This window comes from Saccopteryx leptura, chromosome 3 (assembly GCF_036850995.1).
Source record: "Saccopteryx leptura isolate mSacLep1 chromosome 3, mSacLep1_pri_phased_curated, whole genome shotgun sequence".
NCBI classification, from domain to species: Eukaryota; Metazoa; Chordata; class Mammalia; order Chiroptera; family Emballonuridae; genus Saccopteryx; species Saccopteryx leptura.
In genome coordinates, this window is record NC_089505.1 from 292,184,215 (window position 1) to 292,203,794 (window position 19,580).

General features: G+C 44.4%; 1 protein-coding gene across 2 annotated transcripts in view; it reads left to right on the forward strand.

Moving 5' to 3' along the window:
- Positions 1-575: 575 nt before the first annotated feature.
- MMP16 (matrix metallopeptidase 16) overlaps positions 576-19,580 on the forward strand; it is a 224,109-nt gene continuing 205,104 nt past the window's right edge. For both annotated transcript variants that reach the window (XM_066378776.1, XM_066378777.1), the window contains exon 1: positions 576-998. In XM_066378776.1, the coding sequence (XP_066234873.1) occupies positions 867-998 (132 nt within the window). In that variant the 5' untranslated portion in view covers positions 576-866. The remainder of the gene's footprint in view (positions 999-19,580) is intronic.

Sequence of the window (19,580 nt, forward strand, 5' to 3'; positions counted from 1 at the left end):
GAGGGAACTCAGGGGGTGGTGGAGGGACTACAGGGCAAAGGCTCGGTCGGTGGACCCCAACAAAGTTTGGACGCTAGGACATGCGTCTGCGACTCCCCAAACTTGGCCAGCCGAGCCCCCGCCCTCCCTTCCCCGAAGCCCAGGGCTCCACTTCTGGCCACTGAATGGGGCACGCGGCCGCCTCCAGGACTAGGCGGGGTTGTTTCCTCTCGCGCCCGGGTCCCCGGCAGGGTGGGCGAGGTGACGGACTTGCCCTCTGGGGGTAGTACTAGGGGTCTGCTCAGGACCCGTCCCCATCCGGGGCCCTGGTCGTCTCTAGGGCGCGGCGCAGTGCGGGCTCCCCTATCACCCGGTGCCTCCTCCCGAGAGCGCGCGCCGGGCGCGTGTGAGCCGCCGTGCAGATGTGTATCTCTGTGTATATGCAGATGTGTGCATGTGTGTGTGCAGATGTGCGTGCGTGCCGCGCGCGCTCCCGCGCGCGCGCGTCCCCGCCCGGCCCGCCGCCAGCGGACCTGGAGGAAGACAGGGAGGAGGAGTTATGTAGATTACGGATGAACGTTCTGGAGGGACGCGAGCAGCGGCGGCCCTTCCGCAGGAGCCCAGCCGGAGGCGGAGGCGGCGGAGCGGGACGCGCGCGGGGCAGACGCACAGGCGGGACGCGGCGCCGGGCCGGCCCGGGCACTCGGCGGCGATGCTGACCGCGGGCGGCCGCTGACCTGCCTGTGCTGCTCGGGCTGCCGAGCGCGGCCCTGCCCCGGCGGCCGTGAACCTGTGGGCGCCTTCCCACCAGGACTTTGGAAAGGAAGCGGGCGAAAGGGTGGGGGGCCGCGCCGAGAGCTCACGCGTCCGCTGGAGCACAGTCCACTATGATCCTACTCGCTCTCGGCTCTAGAAGACGGCTGGATTTCGTGCATCGCTCGGGGGTGGTTTTCTTGCAAACCTTGCTTTGGATTTTATGTGCTGCCGTCTGCGGAACGGAGCAGTATTTCAATGTGGAGGTAAGGGTACCCGGCTGGCCGCCTTCCCCAGGCTGGGCCGCTCCCGACACGCTTGGTTTCCTCGGGTCCGGGCTTCCCAGAGCAACCGGAGTCTGCACCGAGACTCCTCTAGCCAGACGCGGCTGCGCCTCTCGGTCTCGGGGATGGATGCGCGCAGCCCAAGTCCGTTATCCCCGCGGCACAAAGGATGCTTCGCGCTCGGCCGCCGCTGTGCGTCCCGCTGCCGCTGGGAGAGGCCGGCATGGGGCTCGGGGAGGCAGCTCGAGTTCAGGGTGAACCAGCCGCTCGGGGACACAGGACCCAAAACTGGCTGTCTGGCATCCTTGCCGCCTGGGCATTGTTCCGGGAACCTTTCTCCCGTGTTCCATGTCTAACAAAGGATGTTAACATCAGATCTGGAAAGCAGTAGGGATACTTGCTGTGTTCGATTACGCTGCTTTGTGACAAAAAACACTTGACCAGGCAGAGTCTTTTTCTCATGGAGACCTAAGTTAATACCAGGAGACTGGATTTGGCGACACAGAGGACTTGGAATCAGCTCTTGTTTAAGTGTCTCCTCCTCCCCTCCCCCGCCTCGAACATCAACATGGCCCAATGTAATAGTTCTGAGGTGTGTTTTAAATTTGATTTCACACTCTTGTGGCAGAGTGGAGAGATTTTAGACTGTCATGGGCTTTGCTTTGAGAACTCTGGAAGCAGACACAAAGCTGTGGGGAACTCAGGGGTAAGGGTTGTCACAGGTCTTCTAAAGTGGCCCTGCTGTCATCCGCTCTGCACCAAAGCCAGTGGGGAAGCCTGTGGCCACCTGGGCTCTTATCCGGGTTTATCCCCCAACACTGTGGAGAAGGCAGCAGGAGGCTCTTGTAAAAAAAAAAAAACAAACAAAAAAAACACAAAAAAACCAACAAAAAACAAATAAACAAACTCCCTATCATTAGGTCTCTGTCTTCTGAAATCTCAGAAAAATTAGGAGTAAGTCTGAAAAGTCATGTTATTTATTTCCCCTTTATATTGTTGGTCCTTTAACACTCACTGTCATTTTGTTGGGAGTGTGTGTACAATAGCAGGACCTGTTGCACAGTGTTTGAACACGTTTCATGGCACAGATTTCCATACAAAGTGTGCATAAGTGACGTGCGAGGCCACGTTCTGATATTGCTAACTCTGTTTATAGAAGCCCTTCTTAAGGGCTCCATGGAATAAGTGCCAGGTTGGTAGAGAAACAAAGTATTTGAAAAAGGGTCAGCTATAATCGAATGAGTTAAAAAAATTTACAGATGTTAATTATGATTATATTATGCAAAAACCCCAATTTGAAAACGGAAGTTGTTTAACCCTTTGGAAAAAACAAAACAAACAATAAAACCCAACAATCTGTGCCCCTGGATGAGAAGAGAGATGAAAAGGGGCTGAATGGGCAGACCGTTCTTGAGGGCACACTAGAACTTGTGGCATCACATGCCTCTGATGTATGTTTGTATTTGACATTTAAGTCGAGAGATAGTGTAATGTTGAAGACGTACTTAGTTCATAGACTGGTGGGTGGACATGGCAGACTGTCATTCATAGTGTCAGAAAGACTTCAGGTGGTGCTGGTGGTGATGGGGGTGAGGTGGGGCCCTGGGGGGTGGGCACAAGCAATTGCCCGGTTTTCTCTGGCTCACTGTGGACATGGAGGCCTGTCCGCTTGGGAAAGGCTTAGATTTGTTTGTAGACATCCTTGGGGTAGCGTCAGTGTTTTCATGATGAATAATTTCCTTTTTAAGGCTAACCATACATATATTGGATTGTATTCCTTCATAGTTTGAATCCCTCAGCTGGTTCTAGCAGATATTATTATGAAATAAAAAGTTAGGATTTTACCAAATAATTTTTTTAATTCTAAATTTCCATGTTATCTTTTTTCTTTCTTTGAGATATATGTGGAAAATGGTTTAAGGGCAAAAAGTGAGCTATTTCTTCATTTTTAGAACATTTAAAGTATTCCATCTGTATTTATTATACCATGCAAAGATTTAATTGTGAAATGTACGAGGTTGTGTCATCTGAGACCTTAGAAAGCTTTTCTAATGGAGATTCTGTAATGATTTGGAGTAGATCATATGCCTCATTGTTTTTATTTTTCCCAAGTAGTTTTCTTTAAGGCACTTGGGCATATCCTTAGTCAGGTCTATATACACTTCCTGGTATGTAATGATAACCTCTCTCTTTCCCAATTGTAAGTGTAGCCGCTGGTTGATTTACCAAAAGGTAGGGAATGTGGGATGACAGGGGAGTCTCTGGCATGAGTTTCTGGCCAATTCACTTTTATCTGGTGCATCTTTCTGGTCAGAAACACTAATGGAAAAAATAGGCCATTCCCTCTTCTTCGGAAAAGGCATTTGGATTGTGTATCTCATTCTTGGTTGCACAGCTGACACGGTTGACGCTTCCCATGATTGACTGTCAAGGACATTCTTAAATTAAACAGCTGTGGCATCAGTCATACATGAAGCTCACATGAGCATAATTCTTTTTCAGCAAGCACACCACGTTGTCACTGTTGGGAGGAAGCTCAGGGAGAGGCTTTTCCTGCTGACAGCTGAGATTGCATTGCCTGCTTCCTTCTTCCTTACTGGGGCGGGTGGGCTGTCGGGTGAGGGTGAGGGCGTGGCACAACTGGTGAGACCCCCATCCTTCTTTTCCTTTTTTCTCTTGGAGGTGGGGACTGGGTAGAGGTATCCATGTTAACTCTTTCCTGTCTGCCACGTGGGAGTGCAGACATTCAAAATTATCCATCCTCAGAGCAGGAGGCATTTTTTTAATAGGCTGATGAAAGCCTGACACAGAAAGAGACAGTGCCTTTTGTTTGTTTCTGTTTTTAAGAAGCAAAAAAGGAACATCTGCAGCCAAGGAAGGGTCAGATTCTGCCGGAGATGCATCCCTCTCCTCATGTATTTATTGGAGACAGGGCCCTTTCTAACGCCAGCCTTTCGTTACACACATGTTGAAAGGTTTTTGTATGTCATCCATTCCTTTTTGGGGAGTGGGCCTTCCGTGTGTAAGAACTAGTGGGTGCCCAGGGGGAACATCGCTGGTAGTGACTCTTGTCAGGCTGCTGTCATTGGACAGCACCCGTATGGCTACTCATCATTGGTCGGGGAAGATGTTGGTTGGCAAAGAGTCATGATTTAAGCTCTAAGAAATCATTTGTCTCTAGAATAGTTGTCTTGTCGTCATGGGGATTTTCATGACCCTGCGCTTTCTGTTTTGTTTTGTGCACTGCAAACATTTTTTTTTCTTTGTGATGAAATTGGAGACTGTAGTTCATGGTAGTCATAACTTTCACCATCAACTTGGATAGTTTGTCAAATGCTAAGTAAACAATGTATTTTAAGCGTTTTTAAATCAATAGCACACATTGCTAGAGAGGAAAATTATTCAAAGCCAACTTAATGGTAAACTAAAAAGGTAATTCTCTGAATGACACACTTAACAAAACATAAGAAGATTATTGTTTTGTGGCAAATATCTTAAAAAAATGATTTTGTTTTTAATTAAAGAAGGGAGAGAGATTCTAGGTTTCAAAAGGATAATTTATGACAAATGAGTTGAACCACTTTATACAGTTTTCTTGTCACATGTTTTTGTAACTGATTTAGTATTTATTTATTTTTGTTGGGGTCATCTGAATCTACCTAAATGGTCAGCACTTCTTGGAGTAGCTCTATGCTGCCTGTAAACTTGTCAGTGAAAGGTTTCAGAGAGAAAAATTTATATTATGCACATTTGAAAATATCATACGTTGGGGCCACTGTTTCCAACTCGTGTCTGTGATCAGCTTTATTTTATTTGCTCATGGAAAGATGATAGTGTCCCAATGATCCGGTTGGCCTCCATGAGTAAGGGATGCTCTGTGTCCGATAGTTCATGCTGGTCAGTGACAGGGCCTGTGTGATAGATTCATGAAGGTTTCTATCTGCTGCAAGACTCCCAAGTGTTACTAGACCTCCCCAGTGTGCTGTTTAGAATGCTCATGAGGGCCCAAGATGATCAGGACACTAAGGAGACTCAGTGATCCTCAGACCTTCAGCTTTTCCTGCGTGTCACACGTTCACTGTTTGGCTGTTCAGAGCTGGCTGGTCAGGACATCCTGGTTAGAGTCTTTCATGAAGCCCATACAGGTAAGCACAGATCCTGGAGGGAGGCAGGTTGTTTCCCTGTGAGAAACTCACAGAGAAGAACTGGCCAAGCCCAGCCTGCCTCCATAGCTGGCTTCTCTCTTTCAGGCTCTTCTCCACTGTCCAGTGAGGACAGATTTGGATTCAATAGCAACTTTCTTCTTCCTCTTCCTCCTCTTCTTCATCTTCTTCCTCCTACTCCTTTTCCTTCTCCTTCTCCTCTTTCTCCTCCTCCTCCTCCTCCTCCTCATCTTCTTTTTCTTTTCCTCCTCTTTTCCTCTTCCTCTTATTCTCTTCCTCCTCCTCTTCCTCCTTCTACTCCTCCTCCTCCTCCTCCTCTTCCTCCTCTTCCTCCTCTTCTTCTTTTTCTTCTTCATCATCTTCTTTAACTTTCTGGAGTTAACTTGAAAGCAATAGAGATGAAGTTTCTATTTTTTCTTATTCATGCTATTTCAGATCCTTGACAAGAAAATTTTAATTCACTTGTTCAGTGGTGTAGTTATTTTCTCTGAAATTGGATTAATCAGTGTTTGTATGTAAATTTATTTCACTGCCTGCTCCAAGTGTACCTGTTTATAGCATTTGGTAAATGACCAACTGCAGTTATGTTGGGACCACAAAAGAGCCATTGGATATTTGAATCAATTAGTTAAATTTATTCAGTATCAGAAGAGAAAGATTTCATTTTTTTAATGCTCCTTCAGGATCTTTGTGATCATTCAGTATGTGTATTTCAAATTGAGAAAGTCACTTTCCATGTTACTCCCCATCACAGTTTATTTTAAATATCTGTGAATGCGATTGTATCCATTTCATTGCTTCTTGCAGAGGAGTGTAGGTATTAAGAGCACAGGTTGCCTGAATTCTAACCTTAGCCCTTCCACTTACAAGCAAATCATTAAGTTAATAGTGATAAGTTAGTACCCTTCTGTGAGCCTCAGTCTGCACATCTTTAAAATGAGGATCCTAATAGTATCTGCTTCATAAGGTTCTTTTGATGATTAGATGGATATATGTATATTACATTGGATGGATGGATGGATTTACAGAGATACATGGTTGGATACAATGATAGATGATAGATGCTTTCCTGTGGTTAAACACTTAATTCTTTTTAGATGTAATTATTATTACTAAAAAATAAATGCCGACTCAAAGGTAACTTAGCATGATAATATCTAATTACGTAAATGTCTATCATATTAGGACATACCAGCTGGTCTAGGAAGATTTTCTTTTAATGCCTTTTTTTAATTTTTGTAAAGTATGATATACCAAAACTCAACCAAGCCAACGCCAGTACATTTTCTTCCCGTGGGTTTTTTCTTAGACAGTTTAGTTCAGCAGTGTGATTTTCACATTTTGTCTTGTCATCTGTTACTATCATAGAATGTCAAGTTCAGCTCATACCTTCTCTTGCAAGACTGAGTTTGCCGAAATCTGTTCATCTGTCCCAAGACCGTGAAAAAGAAATAGGCCTTTCTGAGTTGATGGCCTGTTTATTTTAATTGGCTCGAAGCCCAGGTGCCTCCTGTCCACAGAGCAGGATTCCATATGTAGCGGAGACAACTCTGGATTATGCCCCAAATCCAGAACAGAAGAGTCTTTTTATTTTCAATTGCTAGAAGAAGGAGGAAGATGGGGTGGGGAAAAAAGAAAAATATTAAAGTGTTTTCTGCAGTGATAACAATGACAAAACAACAACAGCAATGCTCTGGTCCGTGCCCTGTGGGGAGAGAAGAGATGTGGCAGTGTAGTGTGATGATCCCACCACGCAGGACAGGGCACACGCAGGACAGGGCACACGCAGGACAGGGCACATGCAGGACAAGGCACGTGGGCTTGAACTCTGGCTCTGTGCTGACATAGGATTGATCTTGGATGAGTCATTTCTTTTTTTTTTTTTAATAATTTTTGTTATTTATTCATTTTAGAGAGAGGACAGAGAAAGAAAGAGAGAGTGGGGGGGAGCAGGAAGCATCAACTCTCATATATGCCTTAACCAGGCAAGCCCAGGGTTTTGGACCAGCAACCTCAGTGTTCCAGGTCCATGCTCTTTCCACTGCGTTACCACAGGTCAGGCTTGGACAAGTTATTTCTTCACCGTTTTTACCTGCAAAAATGAGAATGCAACCAAACTGTTGTGATGGCCACTTCCAACTTTGAAATTCTCTTCCATTTAGTATGCGGGCTTTAATTTATATAATGAAATGGGGAAAATGCACCCATTTACCTTGTAAATTTTGAGGCAGCTGGGTCACAAAGGTGAGTGTTCCAATTTTTTATTGTTGTTGTTGTTCTGAATGTGTGGCTTCCAGCTAACGTGTGTCATTGTATGCAGTGACACAGGGTGCTCCGTTTTGGAAATAATCCTAGCCTTCTCTTGAGTAGTGAAAACACTGGCAGCAGATTATATGTAATTTTAAAGTTAGTTTTTGGCCAAAGGCAGGAAACTTAAAAAAATGTAATATTAAAAACATGGCTTGATGTTATTTTGAAAGATACGTATATTATTTATATTTACAAGTGGAACGTCAATCAAATCAATATGTGATTTCTTTTGTTGGTAGGAGAGGGTCTTTAAATTCAAATCCATCTGTCTATCTGTCTGTCATTGAAAACATAGACACATTTTGTAGTGAGGTGAAGTGCTTATACTGCATGTCCCCTTTGCCCTTGTGGAAAATAATTTTGGCACATGTCTCTTTGAAGGCTATTTCTGTTCTCTATGACACTCTTTGGTTCTGAGTTGAAAAATCTGATTGCGTTTGTTTCATACGATATGCAGCTGATGTGAACTGGCAGGAGTTCTTCATGCTCTAAGGATGAAACACTAACAATATGGGCAACACTTCATTTTCTTTTGCCTTCTTTTGGTTTTTGCTTTGGAAAGTTATTTATAGATTTTGTGGTTATTGGTGAAGTTGCCGGCCATCCGGGCTCCCTGTCATTTAGCCCTCTGGATGGGCGCCCTTTGTCCTCATGCTTCACCACGGCTGTTTGGCATGGGTGCCCTTGGGTTTGGATCCGGGGACTGTCTCCATGAGCCACATACCAGGAGCTCAGCCAAGACATCCGGAGCGATGCCACCTTCTGCTAAGTCAGCAATTTTCAGTGGGCGTGCCCAGGCACACGGGCGTGCAGCGAGGATTTTTAGAAACAGGCACTACCTATTTCGTCAGGGACACTGACTTCTTTCCCCTTGGATTGCCAAATAAAAAAGAAATGTTGACAACAGCCAACATGTCAGTAGCCATCTGGTGTGAATGAATCAAAATTATATCGATTTTTTTTCAGATTGGCAAAAAGATGTATTGATGGTTGTGTCGCAGAATTTTAATAATGAGTTTGCATGTGCTGTGAGGTCAAGGTGGAGATTCACTGTGTCCAGGGACCTGAAGTGTAGTATATAGGGAATCCAGAGGGCACTGCTGAGCTGTCCACTCACTTCCGGGGAGTGGAAGGACTTGGTTTAACATCAAGAACACCCTGGGGACAGTCAGTGTCTTAACGTGACTCCTAGCCAATCACCGAGTTTGAGGAAATCAGTAAACGCATGGTTTCTGATTTAAGATAGCTGTGATTGCATGGTTGATGAGCTGGGATGAAATTAGCTCTTTTGGGGGGGGAGGGCGGGAACGGCGGGCATGACAGTGTGACAGGACTTCCTGTGGGGCTGCTCTCTGTGTCCCTTGCTTTAGGTGCAGACTAGGTCAGCAGCGATAAGCTATTGTGACCGGAGTGCTTACAGCATTCTTACTTTAGCTAACACGACTCATGAAATAGTGGTAGTCTTATGGTTTATTAAAAGTAGGATTAATTTAACTTGATCGTGCCTATTAGGTTGTGTGTAACAAATGTCCCATGTTCAAAGCTTTGGACATCAAGGTTATTTTATTCCTTAATGTCTGCCATTCAACCTCATTGAAAAAATACTTTTCAATGAAAGCACATTAAAAAAAATACGGGTTTTACCTACCCGCATTTCTCTATGTATAAGACGCTCCCACGTATAAGATACACCTTAATTTTGGGGCTCAAAATTTGAAAAAAAAATGTATTACATAAAGTTATTGAACTCAAGTTTATTCATCATAAAATTCATACAGCTCCTCATCACTGTCAAAACTGCCATTCATTAGCTTGTCCTCATCTGTGTCTGATGACGAATCACTGTCTTCATATGTTGCTTTGTTCTCAGTTCTATTTATGGCATTTGAAATGCCACACTTCTTAAACGAAAATCTACAACCACTGTATAGGAAGCACCCAGTTTTTAGACCCCAGATTTTTTGAAAAAAAAACCGTGTGTCTTATACATGGGGAATTACGGTAGTTCTCTTTTTAAAAAAAATATGTAAGAAATGAGCCACAAAATTGTGAAAGTGTTTTTTTTTGTTTTTGTTTTTGTTTTTTCTTTAATGGGAACCTTGCAGATTGTTACATGAGTCTGGTGGAGGGCAGGGGATGAGAAAAGGCCGTTGCTGATGCATTGAGGATTTTCAGTGTTTAGATATTACTATCCACTCACAAGCATCACTCAGATTTTTTTTAGTGTTTTTAGATCTAGTAAGTTAAAGGAAATATGGGTAAGTGTGTGAGTCATGTTCCTGCAGACACATGTTCTCAGAGGAGTGGTGAATTCAAGTGACCAAACAAACCCAAATGTTACCTCAGGGAAATGGAATTGTACAGTATTATTGTTTTTTTTTTGTTTTTTGGGTTTTTTTTTAAAGTGAGAGGAGGGGAAATAGACACACTCCCGCATGCACCCTGATTGGTATCCACCTGGCAGCCCCCATCTGGGGTGATTCTTGAATCAGCTCAGCTATCCTCAGCATCCGGAGCTGATGCTTGAACCAGCTGAACCACTGGCTGCAGGAGGGGAAGAGGGAGAGAAGGGGGAGGGGGAGGGGAAGAGAAGCAGACAGTCACTTCTCTTGTGCCCTGACCAGGAATCAGACCCAGGACAACTGCATGCTGGGCTGATGCACTATCCATTGAGCCAACCAGCCAGTGCTAGTATGGTATATTTGTGCTTCAGTTAAGGGGGGCAGCATTGCCCCCTTTTATAGGGAAACTGGGTGCAGCTTTGAACTTTATATCATGTCCCCCAGTTGTATGCACCTGAGATGATGTCAGTGGCTCGCTGCCCCTGCTCAGAGCCTGAGTCACATCCGCGGGGGCACTTTTTCCCTGGGAACTTTCCAGTGTTGAATCCATACTGTGTGTTACTAGTTTCCCATTGTTTGTGGGGATTAGATACCTGGGTTTGTGTGAGGCTCTGATGCCTGTGTGCTCGTTCTGTCTTCACAGTGTTGCCCTGTGGGTTCTGAACATGTCCTACCTGTTTCTTCCCGTGGGGTCTGGAGGGAATTCACTTTCACTTCCATGGCAAGTGTCAGGCTTGGAGAGTGGGTGACATTTCATGAGAAGCCACATTGCCACTCCCCTCTTCCACTGTGCATAAAGTAGAATAGATTCAGAATCCAAGCTGTACACAGTGATTGGCGAGAAATTGAGAACAGACCTACAGAAACTCCTTCCCAGGTGCGGGGTGCCACTTTTGTGGGGGGCTGGATACTTTATATTGCAACAGCTTGGTTCGTGGAACTCACGGGTCTGCCCCTTCCTGGGAGTTAAGTGACATTGTACATTTGCTCCACGGATGGCTCAGGCGTATTACCTCAGCAACCTCTGCCTGATTTTGATTACTCACAAGTGGATTTGTGGCCTTTCTGGATTGTCTGTGGTGTAGTTCTGTAATGATACTGCCAAGACTGTGACACGCCATCTCCTAAGTCAGACCAGGGTGTTTCGTTCCTGGTGATGAGCAGTGTACAGAAACAGTTATGTGCTGGCATCCTTGTCTCATTAGAGAGGTTCCAGGTAACCCGGAAGATGAGGCTGCCTGGAATTAACTGTGACCACCTTTTTAACGACAATAGAGACAATGTTAATTAACAGTGTTGACATCTGCTGTGTGCCTGACAGCACTCAGTTTCTTCATAGAGAACTCATTCACAGTTCAGCATGGTCTATGAGTTTGTCCTGCTGATTCTGCCTCACAAATGACGAATCAGAGGCCCAGGGAGGTTAGGAGTTGCCAGGCTGAGAGGGAGTGCCCAGTGCCACAGCCACAGGCTCCCACCCCTGAATCCAGGTGGGCATTAATGCCAGGGTTCCAGGAGGATGGTGCAATCTGGCTCTGTCATGGGATTTTTTTTGTGTGTGGAAAAGAGACATCACTGTGCACAGGGAGAGCGCTAGTCTGTCCAACCCAGTGTCACCTAGTGACAACTGCTTAGGCCACTGTGAGTTTGGGACATTGGTTCCAGATTGATTATATGCTGATCAAAATAGTTTTATAATGTTTTACTTGTTAGAACATTGGTAACCCAGTTTAAATTCCATACAGTATTGAATGTGGCATTATCTTAAGTTGCATGTAATATTGAAGTAATCATATAATCTCATTTCTCAACTATTTGTCTTGTCATAGTTGACCACTGAATGTGATTCTTGAAAGTTTTAAGAAGTGTTCATTATGGCCCTGGCTGGTTGGCTCAGTGGGTGGAGCATTGGCTTGGTCTACAGACATTCTGGGTTCGCTCCCCAGTCAAGGCACACAAGAGAAGTGACCATCTGCTTCTCTTTCCCTCCCTCTTCCCCTTCTTTCCCTCTCCCCCTTCTTTCTCTCTTCTCCTCCCACAGCCAGTGGCTTGATTGGTTTGAGCATGACTCTGGTTGCTGAGGATAGCTTGTTGGTCCAAGTGTGTCAGCCTCAGGCACTAAAAATAGCTCAGTTGATTTGAGCATCAACCCCAGAAAGGGGTTGCCTGGTGGATCCTTGTCATGGGACATGTGGGAGTCTGCCTCACTCTCTCCCCTCTTCCCACTTAAAAGAAAAAATAAAATGTTAATTCAATCCAAGATGAAAAGGGCATAACATTGCAGAGAACAAGCAGGGTCACATCTGTGCCTGCTGGGGAAGCATGTGCGTGTTCTCTGAGTGCTGGAGTTATGTCCATAAATCGTGGTGACAGAGTAGAAGCTGCAAGGAAACATTTACGTTATTACTGATAATATATTTCTTTCATGGTAACCTAAGGGAGATCTTTCTCAATGACAGCTCGATCAGAGATGGATGAGGTGAGGGCCTTCTGTTTGCCCTTCAGCCTGATGTTCAGTACTGGTCTTTTTTGTGGAGCACATGGAACTTCTACTTGGTGGTTGACCAGGGGGTGTAAACACATCTTCAGTCCTTAATGTCTTTGCTGTAATAGCTTTCAGGACCCACTTAGGTCATTCAGTAGCCTTTTATGAGAGGACTGTTTCTAAATCAACTTATAAAGGTGAGAGCCCAGCATATCTTAATGAAACGTCTCTGTGTTAAGTGTCCTTTCAGTTATCTCTTCACTTGCTCTAGCTACAGTTGTCATGAAGTCTGTGTGCAAGTGTTTTGGGAGAACTACTCACAAGTCTTCGCTGTGTCACCACAGTTCAGTGGACGTAACCAAGCCCAGTTATTGACATGTTGCCTCTCTTTCCTCGTGTAGAGATAAGGATCACCAACTTGAGGGCTGGTCCAGGAAGATGGGCCAAGGCAAGGACCAGGCTCCTGGTTTACCCTCCTCCTTCAAATAACCAGAAAATGGACAGAGTATTTGTAACAATGGTTTGCAAGTCACAGGACGTCAGGTGATGAAGGGTGGTCGTCCCTGAGGATGAGCCCGGTGGTTGCCTCAGTTCCCCTTGGGAGAGTTTGCAGGCAGTAGTACAGACAGATTTCCTGAGGTAAGGAGATGGACTTGGGAGTGTCCGGAGACCATGGAGGCGAGAATTCACAGGTTGGCACACCTGAGGACAGAGCTGCACACTAGAGATCTGCGTGAGTGGTGGGGGTTCCCTCAGGTGTTCGGTTGTGAACTTGTCTGCTCATTCCTGCGAAGTGGTGTCTGGGAGCTGGAGAAAGAGTCAGCCCAAAGAACCAGAGGGGATAGTGCTTCATGTTCACGTGGGGCTGGAACAGTGCCCGTCTGTCAGCCAGACTGGGAGCTCCCCTTCTCCAACGCAGTGCTCGAGTCATCTTCCCTGGAAGCCGGAACGAACATGTCCAGCTCTGAAAACTGTTCCTTTCTGTTTAGAAAGTCTTAGAAGTGAGACCTGCAAGGACCAGACTCTAATGGCTCAGTTAGTTCCCAGAACAAAGCTCACTACGATGAACAAAGCTATCCAGCACCCAGGAAGTTACAATTCACAATGTGTTTATTCACTAAAACAAGCAAAAAAATCACTCTGCTTGTGAAGAAGTAGAAAAACACAACCAAGGGGGAAAAACGTCAGTCTGAATTGGTACAGGGGTGAGAATTAGCAGAGAAGAATGTTAAAAGAATGATTAGAACTCTAGGCTTTGTTTAAAAAAAATGAAGACCTGGAAGATATCAAAAAAGACTCAAATTGAACTTTTAAACATCAAAACTATAATTTCTGAGATTAAAGATGGCTCTTGAAATTTAGGCAGATTTGAAGTTATAGAAGGAAAAAATATAGTAAACTTGAACTCAGCAATAGAAGTTATTCTGAGTGAGACACAGGGAGAAAAGGGCATTTGGAAAGTGAACAGAACCTCAGTGATACATGGGACAGCTCTGTAGGCCTGCAGAAGTGTAACTGGAGTCCCTGCAGGGGGAGGGACAGAAAGTATTAGAAGATTTAATTACAAAAGCTTGCTCTAATTTGGTGGAAAATACATCAACTCATGTATTCAAGAGGCTCAATGATTCTCAAACATAAGACACATGAAGAAAATGATCCCATAATCAAATTGATCAGGTGAGTGACAAGGAGAAAATCTTTTAAAGCAGAAAGAGAGAGAGAGAGAGAGAGAGAGTGAAGGGAAAGAAAGACACTTTATATATAGAGGAACAACAAAAAGAATGACAGATTTCTTGTCAGAAATAATGCAAACAAGAAGACACTGGAAGAACATCTTGAGAATGCCAAAAAGAAAAAAAAAAGTAATTGTCAACTTGGAATTTTATACTCAGTGAAAATATCTTTCAGAAATGAAGGCAAAGTAAAAAAGGTTATTTTCAGGCTCCCAGAAGCTGAAAACTGTCATTACCTGTACACCAGTATGGTGTGATATGTTAAATGAAGTCCAAAATTGGAGACAGCCCAAGGCCTATCTACACCCACTTGGACAACCTACGCTGAGCCCTCCACAGGACTGAGTGTGACTTAGTCATGATACACAGCACAGCATGGATGGGTCTCAAAATCACTGCAAGTGGACCGAGCTAGACAAAAGGTACACATTCTGTGAGATTTCTGTTTGCATGAAATGATAGCAAATGGACACTAATTTATTGCAAGAGAAAACAGGTCAGTGCTTGCCTGGGACCTGAGGTGGGTTGGAGGGTTGGATCACAGAGGCTGGAGACTTTGCTGGTGGGTGAGGGTCTTCACCACCCTAATTGCAGTGATGGTCTCAGGGTGTATGCCAAAACTTATCAGTAGTTCATCAAGTGAATAGTCCAGTTCTTCGTACCGAGTGACCTGCCTGAGTAAACCACTGTGGATAGGGACAGGTGCGCAGAGCTTCATTGAGGTGGAAAAGTTGCAGTCTGCCTACTAAATATCTGATTGATCAGGGCTTGGTGTTGGGCCCTGTCTTATTCTCTCATACTTGTTTGGGCAGCACTGTGGCTTCCTGTGACTTAAGAGTACCTGCAGACTACAGCCAGGTGTTCTGAGTTCACGTCCCTTTGTTCAGCTCTAGCCTGCGTTCTCATATCTGCTCACCTCCCTGACACGGCATTCTCACTGTGTCCAGTGACAAGCATTTTCTCTGCCTCACCCAGGGTCTCTTATCAGTGTCCTGGCACTGCATACAACCTGGGCATTTATATCAGGAGAGTGGGTAGCATGCCCCCAGCTTCTTGCCCGACCCTCGCTGGTCCCATCAGTCATCTCCTTTCCTAGAAGGTGCATCTTCAGTGTGTTTCTGTCTCGTGCACTTGGCCACAATCTCTTCCGAGCCCCTGCGTCTGGTCTGACATCCCATGTGTCCATGGCCAACACTGCCTCTCATGCTCAGACCCTGTCCTCTCTCTAGCCTCTGCTCCCTATGATGCAACCCCAGGCTCCTCACACTAAGGACCCTGTTCAGGCCTAAAAATTATTGATAGCTCAAATAGTGTTTATTAAGTGGTTTATATCTATGAATATTTATCATACTAGACACTTAAATCTGGGGATCATTTAAAATATCTATTTAGAAATTCATTTAAAAATAATATTTATCTTGCTTGACCAGGCGGTGGTGCAGTGGATAGAGCATCGGACTGGGATGTGGAGGAGCCAGGTTCAAAACCCCAAGGTCGCCGGCTTGAGCGTGGGATCATAGACAGGACCCCATGGTTGCTGGCTTGAGCCAAAAGGTCGCTAGCTTGAAGCCCAAGGTTGCTGGCTTGAGCAAGGGGTCACTCGCTTTGCTGCAGCCCGCCCCCGTCACGGCACATATGAGAAAGCAGTCAATGAACAACTAAGGAGACTAAGGAACCGTAACGAAGAACTGATGCTTCTCATCTCTCTCCCTTCTTGTCTGTCTCTATCTGTCCCTTTCTCTGTAACAAAATAAATAAATAAAATTAATGCAGCTAACATTTTTATGAATTTTACAAAAAAATAGTAAAAACAGACATTTTTCAAGTACCTTTAATATCTGATGTAACATAAAATAGCTCAATTCTTATACTTGTTTCTGCATTCACACATGCAATGTTGTAAACTAATGAGTGTGTGTTAATAGCAAGCGAATGAGAGGGAAAGGTCAGCTATTGTTATATTAAAGTTTTGACCTAGCTAAATCCTCTGAGAGTTTTAGGACCCCCAGAGGTTCCTGGACTAAACTTAAAGAAGCAGGGTTCTGGCAGCCACAGTTTTCCCTTTTCCTCCTGGATCCATCTCCCTGGAGCCCTCACCACAGTGCCCCATGCCTTCCTTTCTTCCTGCTCTGTCCATGTTCCCTGTGCCCAGCAGACATCAGGTCTTCTCCAGCCCCCATCCTCACCCCACCCAAAGGAACCCTTGATGCATTTGTAAGGACCTTCTTTGCTTACTCTTCAGAGCACTGTGCATAATTACAATCACAAAGGGTTTTACAATATCTCACCTCACAGGTAGATGCTGAAGTTTGAGAGGAAGACCAAAGCACGCTCTTATAGTTACTTTTAAACACCCCTTGCTGCCTTATTCATGGTTCAGACTGGCCCAGGGATACCCAGAACCCAGGCATCAACTTCTTTTGTGCCTTTCAGTTTTGATCTTCCCATCTCTGGGACCACGGAGGCCAGAGTCATATTAGTGTGTGTGGAGAGAGGTTTACGAGAACTTGAGTTAACCATTTTTTCTCTCTGTTTGCCTGGAGCATATGGTTAAATTTGGTGTTAAAGAAAATGGCATACGTGTGCAGATAATCTGTTGAATAAGGTTTTTTTTTGTCAGAGTCACATCTGTCTCTGGCCCTATTCGTGGGTGTTAGTTTCTAGTTTAGTATTTGTTTCAGTTACTTTATTGAGAATATTTAACTTCTAATTGTCAAAAGTCCTATTTTCCTTAATGATCCATGATTAGCTAGTGAGTCTCTTGGACTTGAGAAATTTTTCCTAGACAGCTCCCATATGTCACATCAGTATTTCTCATGTGAATAACTGTTCTCTCTTTCCCTTCACTAACAGAACATTCCCTCGTTCTCTTCACTAACAGAACTGTTGGTTGGGAATTAAAATTGTTGTAAAATGATCACTTTTTTTCAGAAGTGTGTATCAGAACACCTAGGAAAAATATACAAGGAAAATAACCGTGTTCAAGTTCAGTGACTTCAATTGTAGTTATTACTATTAATAAATGGCAACTTTCCCCATTTCAGGAAAAAGCAAAAGCAATTTTACTTGTATTTCACTGTACGTCTTAATTCATTTCAGAGCCCCTTTTGGGTACACAGATGATGAAACCCTTGTTATATTCTGAACTTTTGTGTCCATTAGTGTGTAAAAACTTAAGAGCAAATGGTCACTTGATCATTTCAAAATTGACCTATTCTTTGTCATGCATAATAATAAAAGACATTATTGATGTATTGTGATTTTGCTAATTTATATTTTTCAGATTAGTCATTTATAATACGACTTTTATTATTTGCTTTCAAAAATCTCCAGCACTTCAAAAGTCCAAAATCATTTGTTTCTTTCTCTCTTCTTCTTCTTTTTGTTTTGAATTTAAACCTTTGATTTATGTAGAATACTTTCGGTGCAGGCCCTGAACTTGGACTCTTAACTCATTTCCCGCAGAGACGAACAGGTGCGTCAGCACTGTGTGATGAGTGATACGTCTTTTCCTCTGTGTCGCTTAGGTTTTGTTGAAAACTAACAAGTATAAAATGGCTTCAGACAACGTTGATTTGATCTGAGGGAGCCGAGGGTGGCCTGGGCAACTGTCTGGCGTAGCTCGGCCAGGGCAACCCTGCTGACATACCTCGTGTGCGGTTGGGAACAGAGGCAAACTGCACTGGGTCTCTTGGCAATAGCAAAAACTCCAGAGAACATGCAGCCTCAGGGGGCGCCACTGTCTCAGCCGTGTAACCAGCCAGTTGGTCTCTTCTGACCACATTCTTTTGCCTCAAGGACGTTGTTTACATGGCAGGCCCAAGGTCAGGAGCTTGGATATCTGTGCTGCCTCTGATGAGGCCAGGATGGGTGTGGACGGAGGAGGAGTGAAGAACTGGAACCAGTTAGGAACAGGGGTGTTTTCTGCTGCAAGGTTGTTACCTACTTTGAGACTCTTGCCATGAGTGAAGTTTCTGTGGTGAAGGGGGATGAGACTCATCACCAGGCAGAGGCCACTTTGGCCAACAAAGGACAAAGATGGGAATAAATGAAGCAGGGTTTGGAGCCTGTGTGATTGAGCGAGGCACAAGCCAAGAGGCTTAAGGTTGGGTTCAAGCAGTCATTTTGACTTATACTCAACATGTGTATTCAACAGGTAAAAAATGAGCAACACTTTTTTCTCCAGCAACTTCTTGGTCTGATTTTATTTGACATGTGACAGTCAAGTTTGTCTCATTCTTTTTTTTTTAAAATATTTTTAAAAATATTTTTTGTTTTTTTTTTATTTATTCATTTTAGAGAGGAGAGAGTGGGTGAGAGAGAGAGAGAGAGAGAGAGAGAGAGAACGGGGGAGGGGAAGGAGCAGAAAGCATCAACTCCCCTATGTACCTTGACCAGACAAGTGCAGGGTTTCGAACCGGCGACCTCAGCGTTCCAGGTCGATGCTTTATCCACTGCACCACCACAAGTCAGGCCTGTCTTATTCTTTTTTCCCCCACGATCTCAATGACTGCTTCTGAGGACCTGGCTGTGAAGTTGACTTTAGATCTGGCATCACGGAAGGTTCATGGAGGCAAGTGCGCAGAACCCGGGCTTCGATACCAGTTCTTGTAAGGGTGATGAGGAGGAGAGTTGGTGTCAGAAACAGGAGTTCTGCTAGGGTATCGCTGCTCAGATGCAGAAATCATCGTTATGCTAAAGGTGATTGGTAGATACTACTTTGTTTTAATTGTATTCTTGCCCACTGTTGACCAAAAAAAATACCTCGTGAAACAGTAACAAGTTTTAGCCATTTGAATATCCATGTATGAATTTATCATTTGTGTATTTCCTGAGAGCCAGCTGTGAATGGGGCAAAGGATGGAGAAAAAATGTTAGGACGTTGCCAAATGCCTCATAAGCTCAGACCTTGGCAAGTTAATTTTGTCTCATAATTTTTTTTTTATTGAGAAGCACTGAGATGTTGGAGCTGTGACTGAGTCAGTCCTCACAGTTCTAGGCACTTAAATAAGAGCAGCTTTGTTTCCTCTGTGTTGAAATGTATTTGTAGTGTTACAATTAAACACATGTCTAACTATACACACACAGTGTCAGAGCCACGCATATATATGTGTTCCCGCAGAAAAGAGAGAGAATTCAGCATATGTGTGCATATATTGAAAGAGAGCTTTCTGAGTGACTTGGGAACATAAAGCAGCTTTTCATACACATCGTCAGATTTTCATCTTATTTTTAAACTTTGTAGCAAATAAGTCAGTGATAGTAAAAGGAGACAACCGTCTTTCTGCTTCTAGGAAGATATGCACAGGAGGATCACACACCTCAGCTGTTGGCCCCCCCCCCCCTCCTTTTTGGCCTTACCTGTGAGAATTATTGCAATTATAAAATGGAGAGAGGCAGAGAAGGAGATGAAGGGGGTCGCTGAGGGGACCGGAGGGGGCTGAGCAAGGCCATTTTCCTCCATCTGCACAACATCCTTAGAAGAATTAGCGTTGCTCGAAGAAATGTGTGGCCTTTGTTCTAGAGTTCTT